The sequence below is a fragment of the Nicotiana attenuata genome, unplaced genomic scaffold, assembly GCF_001879085.1.
Source record: "Nicotiana attenuata strain UT unplaced genomic scaffold, NIATTr2, whole genome shotgun sequence".
NCBI lineage: Eukaryota > Viridiplantae > Streptophyta > Magnoliopsida > Solanales > Solanaceae > Nicotiana > Nicotiana attenuata.
This window is the reverse complement of record NW_017672394.1, coordinates 84,243-95,627: the sequence shown is the minus strand read 5'-3', so window position 1 is coordinate 95,627 and position 11,385 is coordinate 84,243. Positions and strand designations below refer to the sequence as shown.

The 11,385-nt window shown below is 34.1% G+C and overlaps 1 protein-coding gene across 1 annotated transcript; it reads left to right on the top strand.

Annotated features, from left to right (window-relative positions):
* Positions 1-204: 204 nt before the first annotated feature.
* On the top strand, positions 205-5,676 carry LOC109213037 (ER membrane protein complex subunit 6-like). Its single transcript, XM_019376786.1, has 5 exons — positions 205-352; positions 2,107-2,239; positions 3,743-3,938; positions 4,500-4,519; positions 5,147-5,676. Exons 2-5 carry the CDS (start codon positions 2,121-2,123, stop codon positions 5,175-5,177), a joined length of 366 nt encoding a protein of 121 aa, XP_019232331.1. The 5' UTR covers positions 205-352; positions 2,107-2,120; the 3' UTR covers positions 5,178-5,676.
* The last annotated feature ends 5,709 nt before the right edge of the window (positions 5,677-11,385 follow it).

Sequence of the window (11,385 nt, the reverse complement as noted above, 5' to 3'; positions counted from 1 at the left end):
TAAAGTGCTTATAAGCTGGAATTTGATAAGTTGGGGGAGACCAACTTATGACTTTTGGCTTATTTTTAGCTTATAAACACCTTTAATTTTACCAAACGCGTAAATAAGCAAAAAAGTGCTTATAAGTCAGTTTGACCCGCTTATAAGCTTAGCCAAACAACCTCTAAATAAGTTAGGACAAGTGACATATAAAAACGCTAGAAGGTTATTTTGGAAAAAACGAAACACGCCTCTGCTCATGCTGCTTATAACGCTGACGATAGCGTCAAACAAACATATTTTGGCTCAGCCTCTGTATCTCCGCTTCCGCTTCAGCTTCGCCATAGTTACAATTTTCTCTTGCTTTAACGAGGTAACAAAACTTCTTAACCCCCTAATGTACTATTTTTTTCCTATTTTTTCCAGATCTATTTAACCTTTTACAAAATCTATTAATGATAAAGGGACACGGTATATCTAAGATCTGTCTTCTTGACCTTGATTCTAAGATATGATTTTAATTTCATGTGGAACTCTGAATAAATTTTTTGTCTAAGGAGAATAGAGAATCTGAACCCTATAACCCGTTATTCATTACTTTTAATTTTATATTGTTGTTTAGTTTCGTTAAATATTTTAGCAAGAATAAGGTCTACACCCCTAGCGTCTCCTTGACCTACCATCATCAAAACAGAGTATAAGATTTATCAGGATGGCAGATCTAAGTGCACCCAGACCAAAAAGGTGAATTGTGTTAGAAGAAAGACTTTAATCCCCATCTCTACTCAGCTTTCAAGATACCTTAGTTAAGCTTTCATATCTTTGTACGATTGCTTATCTCCTTCTCTTTTCCCTTTTTGCTTGATAATGACTTCTCACCTTCTGAGATCTTGAAGTTCAACTGTGTAAATACTCTAGAATTTGAAAATTTTCACTTTTTATAATTCATTCTACCAAAATTAGTCAATTGAGTTGGGAAATTTTGAATTTAACTTTTCTACCGAAATTAGCCAACTGTGTATACAAATCTGAGTTGGGAAATTTTGAATTTAACTTTTCTACCGAAATTAGCCAACTGTGTATACAAATCTGAGTTGGGAAATTTTGAATTTAACTTTGTGCGAGATCCATTAATAAAAGTTTGAATCTTTTTGGCAAATTCTTAAAGTATTGTTGAGTGAATGAATGAATGAATGAATGAATGAATCAATCAATCAATCAAATCTGAGATAATTTGATTTGAACCGGGCGTGAGATGCACTGAAGAAGTCTGAATCTTTTGTAGGATAAAGTTTTGGTAAATTCTTAGGTTGTGCTGATTGAATCAATCTGTCATTCTGACTCGGATAGTTTGAATTGAGCTGGGTGTGAGATGCACTGAAGAGAGTCTAAACCGTTATGCACCCCATAGGATTTTTTTCCCTGGTGAATTTTGCTGGTTGAATCAATTTTCGGGAGAAACTCTGAATCTTTATGCATTTATGGAAATCTTTTTGGTGAATACTTAAGTTGTGTTCATAGAACCATATTAACTGAGATAGTTTGAATTGAACTGGAGTGGAGATCCATGGAAGAAAGTCATCTTCTTTAAGTGTTTCTAGGAATATTTTGGTAAATTCTTAACTTCTGTTGATTGATTTGGTCCTCCTTGTAACTGAGATAGTGGGTAACCAACAACGTTAACATAAGCCATTGCTCCGTCACTTAAGGTGATGAGGTGATGGTTTAGTGGTTCCTCGGTGAAGCCATGCATTTTAGAGAAGTTTGTGCTTCAAACAATAGTGCATTAAGTGATTCTAACGAGAATCAGTCATTTATTTGAATCTTATCTTTGAGGACTGGATTAATATTGGCATTATTATATATTGCAAGTTGAAATTTATAATTTAATTGCAATTTAATTTTGGTGTACTAATTTACAGATGTTCAATTTTTATTTTTAATTTCCCGTAAATTGTGTGCTTCATTTAAAAGAAGTGTGGCTTTTTTCTCGCTTTTCACTTGAAACCCCATGGTCCTTATTGCTTTTTTGCACTTTTCGGTATCACTGGTTCGAGTAACCAGAAAGTTCTATTCTTGTTCTGCATCCAAGTTTCTCAGTCTTATCGTTTTTGTCATTTTTTATAGAATTGCAGAAGGCGATGATGCCGGGGCATGATAACTCAAATGGGTCTTCAGGAAAATCCAGCAGTGGTATGGATGATTTGCCAACTTTCAGTGCTGAGAATATGCAAAACAACATGAAAGTTATTTTATACAGGTTGGTTGACACTATCTTTAGGTTCAGTGTAGTGTTTTATTGTTTCTTGCATATTTCAAATAGTTGTGATTAGCTAAGCTGGACGTACGTTAGTACAACTATGTTAGTGTGAGTTACGTCCTCAATCACGTGAGATTGATGTTAGCACAACTGGACTACTGGTTGAAGTTATATGCATTTGTATTGAAATTAAATCCTTCACTGAGGCATTATTTCTATTCTTTTTCTTATAATCGAGAAATCCCCGAGGTCCAGTGGCGTACGATTCAAAACTCGATGGATAATAGACCTCCCCTTTACCCTTCTCCCCTTTACCTCTGCAACAAGGTTTTAACCCGTGAGGTCTGCCTAATCCACACATCACGCTCTGCGCTCTTACCACTAAACTGAAGCTTTGGGATTTGCCCTAATTTGCAATACAATATTTTTCTCTATTTTATCTTCTTTATCCTTGTGGTTCCAAGCAAGGTGTTGCTAGTCTTTATCTTGTTTTCAATTGCGTGTGTTGTTTTATTATTACGTTAATTGATTCCAAGTGGTGACTTTAGGAACTTTTTAGTTCTTGATCATTCAAGAACACGTTTCTTGATCTAAATTCGTTTGTTTAATATCCTAGAATCAGAACTTTCATTGAACCGGTACAACCTCAATGTTTACTTGTTTTGAACGAATAAATAGTATTTCTTATAGTTCAGATCGCCATCGTTCATCTCGTTATTGAATCATCAGATTCCAAGTTCTAAAACTTGAGATACGCTGTTTCTTGAAATAACCACGTTTTTGTTTCAAGATCTTTAAATAATCTCAAGATCTCATTGCTTACGTCTTTTCATCTTGTGAAAAATACTTGAATGATTTTTCTGTATTATGGCTTTTCGGGTTGGGTTCCTTGAGTTCTTATTTTCTAGTGCACAAGACTATAGCTCCTTGCACCTAACCAGAAAGGAAATATGCGTTACTCTTGTTGTAGTTCCATGTGTTACTATAATAGCTTGAGGAGATGCGTACAGTTCTTCAAATATCCGTTCTTTTACCTCACTAAATTTCTAAGTACCTCAATCATCAAAGAAACAACCTAATACCCAACACCAAGAACTGCAGATTATAATGGTATTGATGAATGATTTTTATCTTTATAAGTTACAATAATCGATGAGAAGTAGTTTTTTGAATCATTTAAGAGTTTATACTGGTTTTCAATGCTAATGGAAGTCCTGGTACTATGCTTCTTATTTTGCTTCTACAACAAAACAATCTCAAGCTCCATAAACTTATCATATAAAAGAAAAACAAAGCCAACCTTTTGTGCTGCAATTGTCTATCAAGAAATGTCAATACTTGATTATTCAATTGGAATAGAAGGAAGTATGAAAATGTGAATGGAGACGGGCAGTTGATCATTTATGAACAAGTAAAGTTGGGTTCTTTTTGTCTTTCTGAGCTATTATGCTTTTTCCCTGTCATTGGACATTTCCAATTTATATTGAGCATTATGTTGTTCAGCCGCACATTCATGGCAATCATTGGTGGTGTCATTGCCGGCATTCTGGGACTTACTAGCTTGACAGGCTTTATCTTTTATTTCCTTGTCATGGCAATAACTTCGGTAGCACTCACAGCAAAGGCCAAGTTTTCAATCCACTCCTACTTTGACAGCTGGAACAGAGTCATGCTTGATGGAATTTTTGGCGGGCTTATGGTACCTCTTTGATTCGATACTTCTAATAAGATGTCCTCTTTTGTTCTAATACTTGATTAAGAATCAATTTATTTGTTGCCTGCCCAACCACCCCTATGGGAGAAAATATTGTAAAATTCACTTTCTTTTCAAAATCATAATCTTTTTTAAAAGCCCTGATTAATTTACTTTACCCTGCCTCATTTTTTCTCCCTAACACCTTTTGGAAATTTTTCTCATTCATTTTCCCGGTTATGAATTCTTCCCAAATGTTTTCAACTTTTATTTCTTCAAATTTCTCTTGCAGTTAACCAATTATTGGATCATATTATCTGTATCTCAGTGATATTTTATTGGTTAGAATCATGTTTATCATTATTCCTACAGATCTTCGTCAATTATTTGGGGAGATGGGATTGATTTCTATCTTGGTAGCCTATGTTGTACCTTTTTGTTTTAAGGTAGTATCCAGCATAAAAAATTCTCTGGGAGGAATTTGCTATTTTTGCATGACAATTTGAAATTTAAATTTAGCTTCATATGCTTAATTTAACACTAACTTTACGTTTCTGTTCTTTGCAGTCATTCGTGCTCTTCTGGACGTATCCTAATCTGTTGTAGTCTTTCGACAAATAGATTTATGAATTATTTTATTCCCTCTTGATAAAACTATCTGAAGGTATTCGGCTTATTATCTCCGTCCCATCATGTATGTCTTTTGCCAATATTCTCAAGTTTTACTCTAAGTAACAAGATAAGGTGTAGAGATGACCATGCAGATGTTATCAGGTTATAGTTGGGAACATGTTATCCTCTACCTCCCCTCCTCTGCCCTAGGAAATAACCATGTTATGTCTTTTACCTTTGCCTCTTGGACATTGTTTTGGACAAGTTTGGTTGAGAAAAGAATTGTTGCACTAGGAAATAACCATGTATGTCTTTTACCTTTGCCTCTTGGACATTGTTTTGGACAAGTTTGGTTGAGAAAAGAATTGTGGGAAACAAAAACATAACTGGATATTTAGTTAACATTTATAGTGCTCTCAAACTCTTTTTCATAAAAAATTATTTCTTAACCAACCAAATTGAAAAAAAAGGAGGAGAGAGGCCGTAGCGGTGCCAATATTTTCATTGCATTTCTTGTGTGGTTTCTATGTGTCTTTACCATGTCGTCCATTGCATGGTGTTGTATCGTATATGCATTCCTGTAATTCCTTGACATGCAAAAGATTCGCATATGACATTGTGCATATATTCTGAGGATCCCTTCCCGTGCGAGATGAAGACCTTTGCTATCCCAAGAAGATGCTAACACATTTTCAAGTTCAAAGTGGTGGGTATTCAAAGTTTGCACTCATGATATTTTCGTTCTATTAAGCTTGCAAGAAAGTTTTCAGAGTTGGGAGTAGTTGAACATTTGATCTTGAGAAAAGTTTTTGGTTAGGTAATTTATATTCAAAGTTTAAAAGCTCGAGTAATTGCATAAGTAGTTGAACATTCCATATCACTATTGAATGATATAGAGAGTCGGTAATCGTAGTGAAATCTAATTGTTCAGGTTCAACAATTGAGCCTTATACTGTTCTTAATAAGCACTACTATTGTTATACTTTTGACTACAGATTGGCTTCTCAAAAGGTAGAAAATACAGGTTTTGATTGGATTTAGCAGTCATCTGGTTTGTTCTTACTTTCCGATGCAAATTAGTTTCTGTATTGTACAAAAAGAATTGCAATTTCTTAATGCATGATTGAATTGAGATGCAGCTACCGAGTGTGGCCTTGTGAATTTCTCCAATTAGTTCACGATAAAATCGAGCTTTAGGGTGTGTTTTGTGTGGAGAAAATGTATTTCAATTTATCTATTTTTGGTTTGTTATAAATAGAAGGCAAAATACATAACTTACCCCCCGAACTATGAACCAAATCCCTGTTACACACTTTTTGTGGACAAAAATTATCTTACACACTGAACCTTTTAAAAGTGTGTCTAAGACACACTACTTTTTTCTTGACCAGTGTGCCAAATTATGTGTGATATCACGCACCAATTAGGTCTTGACACGTGTCATCACTCAAGAAAAAAATAAAATACTCATTTCCACCCTAATTAATATCTTTTCTTTAAAAAATAAAAATAATCAAAAGACCCCCCTCCCCAACCCGTCTCTCATCTTTCCCTACCCTACTCATAGTCAACTTCTCCATTAAAATTTGTTCCTCCATTAGAATCCACTGGAATAATCTCTCCAAATCACATGTCCTCCATTTCCTCCATCATCTTCTCACTTCACACCCAATTGCTGGCCAACTCCTCTGCCACAACTATTAGCCACCAAACAACTCGATTCCAGATAATCAGATAATCGGATCTGGAGGAAACTAGCGGAAGAATGGTAAGATCTTTGCTAGTTCTGCCAAATTTTGACAAGAAACGGAGCTTCTCTATCGTTTTTTATTTAATTTTTGTGTCTCTTCTTCTCACTTTTTTGTTTCATCTAAATATTGGTCGGAAAATTAAAGACTCCGGCGACCCATAGTTTTGATGTCGTTTGTTTGTTTCACGGTTGCCTTAGCATCGGAGCTCCGGCGATTGTTATCAACTGAGATCTTCAATATAATACTTTGCTTACATCTCCAACTTGAACAAATTCATTCTTTAACAATCTATCAATTATTAATTTGCGGACAGATTAGTGTAATATTATATGTATTAATCATCATTAATGTGGTATAAATAGGAGAAGGTAAGGAATATTAAGAATAAACGTCATCCAAATGACTCTAAAGTTTTTAAAAAATAAAGAAGGCTGGATATGTGGCATTAGATAATGGTTCAGACCCAAAAGATTTAACTCCACTCGCCTCTTTTATGTATAAAACACGCGCCTGCCAACTGTTAAAAGTAGTGTATATTTGACACACTTTTAAAAGGTTGGGTGTGTAAAAGGTTGCCCGTGATCGAGAGGTGTGTAACAGGGATTTGGATGCAAGTTTAATGGGTAAACTATGTATTTTGCCTAAATAGAATTGTATTTATGGTGAATGTCTATATTTAGAGAGATTCTAGGTTTATTACTTGGTGGCTAAGTCACTCTCTCCCTATAAATAGAGGGTTCTATTCTATTGTAATTCATCCCAAAATCAATATGAATTACTCTTTCCCTACTTTTCTCTGCAATATTGTTCTTCTACTTTTATTGTTTCATAACACGTTATCAGCACGAGACTTTAACCAATTGGGTAGAAGCTTTGGGATTGAGCATAATGATTGTCAATTGTTCCATGAACTTCCTTCATGATTAAATTTTGAGTTTAAGGTAAGTATCTTACTTTATTTTTCTCTTTTAGATTCTTGACATTCTATAATTTGATTTTAAATACAAGCAAAGACAATAAATCTTGATTTTAACTCTAATGGAGTTTGAAAGAAATTATAACCACCCAAAGTGGTAAAATTTCTATGTCTTGCAATGATCAAATTCATTTATGATTAAGGGCACAAAAAGTGGAAACCCGTCCCATTGAATTTGCTCCATTCTCATTCCCTTAAGAGAATGTGATAGCAGTATGTGATAAGTCTGAAAGAAGACAAAATTATCACTATGAATATATCAATGGATGTGGACGTGGCAATAGACGAAATTATAATCGTCATCATTGTGATAATGAGAATAATAAGGATTCTCAAAATAAACCTTCACTCTGTGAAAGTAATATTTGTCATCGATTTGACATGAGATTTTATAAAGCACATACAGATGACTATGGTCAATTTATGATGTGAATGTGACAACATCTGATTTATGAATACATATTCATTCTTGAAAGAATATGAACGTGCTAGTGGTAGTGAATATACCACACTCACCTCTAGAAGGAGGTTTGAGATGATATAAGAAATCAATGTCATTAAGGCATGAATGGTCATTGGTCACGTACCTATTGCACGCTAAAATATTTTGGAATAACATTAATGCAAGAAACATATCTTGCATATAATTTTGACCATAACCATAATGGTATAACTTTCTATTTAAAAGAGATATTCACCATATGGGTGTTGATGAATATGTGGTACTACAAAATTAATTGAGAACTCTGCAAGAGCCAATTATTACTATTTTGGAGAACACAATTAATTACCAATAAGGTATTGTGTTGTAGTAAGTCTCAAAGAAACTTATTCAGTTTCCAAAGTCTACACAAAAGCGGTTGATTATATTGAGACTATAAATAAAGGAAAGATTTAATATCTTCTATTACTACAACTTGTAGCGGGGTTAATATGTATGTGAAAACCTACCCGCTTTATTCTCCAATTTGTACTACATAAACAAAAGAATACCACAATGAAGTGAATATTTATTGATATAAAAACCCATATCATAATAAACTTGGAGTTTATTCATAATTGCACACATCATGGTGTAAACTTGAAGTTTATCAATATTGATAATTTATCCAGTTGGCATAATTGGTTTAGCCATGTTAATTCAAGTATGATGTGTAAAAATAAAAGAGAATTCACATGGGTAAATATTAAAGAACTAGAAAGTTCTTTATGAATTCTCTTACATTGCTTGTTCTCACTAATTAATAGACCAATTAAAATTGGGATTGAATCCCATGAATGCTGGAAATATCAAAGGTGAATATGGGCCCATTCACCTGCCATGTATACCACATAAGATGTATCTATGAGATGGTTACATGTGCGATTATTATTAACCCACATGGTATTTGCGAGGTAACTTGCTCGACAATTTGATTTAGAGCATAATTTCCCGATTTTCTATTAAAGAAGTTCATCTTGATAAGTTGGTTTACATCACAGTTGGTTTAGCAAGATGATTTATTGAGTGCCTCTACTTAATAGCTAAACAATTGCTTATGAGAACAAAATTTTGTATATCAGTTTGATATACGTTATATCCGAAAGTATATTATTTTCTCCCCTCACAAGTGGTTCAGGGTCAGGAACCAGATAATTCCATCTTATTATTATTATTGATGTGCGGTGTACATTTTGATTAACACCATAACGCACAAAGGTGGATTCTCAAAGTTGAGGTAACAAGTTAGTTTTTCTAACATGAGGGAGAGACGTGATAAACAATTGAGAAAAAGTTACGTGGAATGAATTATCATTTGTACATCTAGATCCTCGAATAAGATAATATGAACTTGAAGTTCCTAAAAGGATACTTCATGTGCAATTTATTGAAAAGCATGCCAGACGCATTTGCTGACCCAAAGAAAGTAACTATATTCTCATTGCAAATGCTCCTATTAAGTCCTAGAATGACAAAGTCTATGGTACGCTTGAAGTGTATAGACAATCAGTTTCAAATAAACTTCTTGATAAAGAAGATGAGCAAATGATCAAAATGATCATAATAAAGGAGGCAAGTGATCTAGAAGATCACATGACATAATACTTCATAAAATCTCAAGAGAGATTCAGGTACCTGAATATATGAATGAAGAGATCTCTATGTTATGTCTTTATGAAAAATAAGGAGGTTGGAACCGATATAAAATGTTTGTCGACGACATCTATGATAGCGCTAAGTATAGATGAGGATCTTAAGTCTGTCGAATATAGACACAAAAATATTGGCCAAATGAAAGAGACACAACTCGAATAGAATTTGTTTCATACGAAAGACATATAGTTTTGGACCTGCAGTTCAAACACTTGAAAGTATAAAGTCGATGGTATGTGCAATCAGTTTTCGATATCTTATATGTCTAGCATGACGTGAAAACTTGATATGCATCTAAAGTCTATTATATGGCTTATATGACTTAACTTATATGACAATCTATGAAGGATTTAAGTTGCTTGAAGCATATACAATTCTTGATCTTGAAGTACCACTTCCTCAGTGCAATTTGTGCACAAATGTATCTTGCTATAACTATAGGCATGATAATATGATAGCAAGAGTTTTCACCTCTATGTGAAGATATTGAACTGACGATTCCGACAAGATCATATGAAGACAATACATCTATTAGGGATGATGATTTCAAGGTGAAACAAATTCGTTCAAGTTAATATGGCTGACTTGTTTATCAAATCTCTACCAAAGATCTTTTGAAGATGGTGCACAAGATTGGGATGCAAATGCTTAAGGATGTGAATTGATGCTCTCATCAGGGGGAGTTAATACGCGTTGTACTCTTTTTCCCTTACAAGGTTTTGTCCCACTGGGTTTTCCTTGCAAGGTTTTTAACGAGACAACCAAAAGGCGTATTGTTAGATATGTGTACTTTTTTTCCTTTTCTAGATTTTTTTCCCATTTGGTTTTATTTTAGTTAAGATTTTAATGAGGCACATTGTCCGTTGAATAGACATTCAAGGGGGAGTGTTATAAATAGAATTGTATTTATGGTGAATGTCTATATTTAGAGAGATTCTAGGTTTATTACTTGGTGGCTAAGTCACTCCCTCCCTATAAATAGAGGGTTCTATTCTATTGTAATTCATCCCAAAATTAATAAGAATTACTCTCTCCCTACTTTTTTCTACAATATTGTTCTTCTACTTTTATTGTTTCATAACATGGTTGGTATTTTCCATGAACTTATTTTTTCCTCCAATTGAGGAAAATAAATTCCCTACCAAAAGAAAAAATATTTTCATAACTTTTTCAACATTCCTTACCCTCCCTCCACCTTCCCTCAACCTCACCCCACCCTTCCCCCCTCCACACTTAACCCTCACCCTGCCCCCACCTCTTGCCCCTAACTTCGGCATTGTCATCCGGACTTACTATCCTTCTTGTCCTTATCCATTTGTCTCTTGTAGTGTTTGCCTAAATTATAAATTTTCTAAAAGATATTTTTTGCCACCTAAGCAAATACAAGAAAATAAGTAAGAAAATCACTTATTCTTTCAGGAAAATATTTTTTCTTTCGTACCAAATATCCTTAGAATGCAATTTAATTCATATGAAGCCACATGAGGCCCTCACAAGTGAAGCATGGTTCAAGAATACAAGAAAAATATTAATGCAGGTTATAACATGGCACGGGGGTACATAGACGTATGAATATTAAGGCGTGTTAAGAATGGAAGATGGAATTTTATTCCTAGAGCTAACAAAATAATCATTAGTTGATTTTAATTTTTATATACAAAAATCACTCTATAGGTGATTCTAAACGTGAATCATGGGGGGGGGGGGGGGGGTAGGGGAACCTTTCTGGTCTACTTTAATTGATTTTTTGGTCATTTTTTGTAGTCCACAATATTTAAATTTTTTCAAATATCAAGAAGGAATTTACTCTTTCTCCAAAATTAGCTTTGGAGTAAAGAGCCTAAGAATATTTGTTATAGTAGTAAATTTTTCCACGCGCGAGCATAAGAAACATTATTTTGGAATTCACAAAATGATTATTTCTTAATACTTGAACTCTCAAACAGAAATCACCTTAACATATGCCCTTGGGGGGGGGGG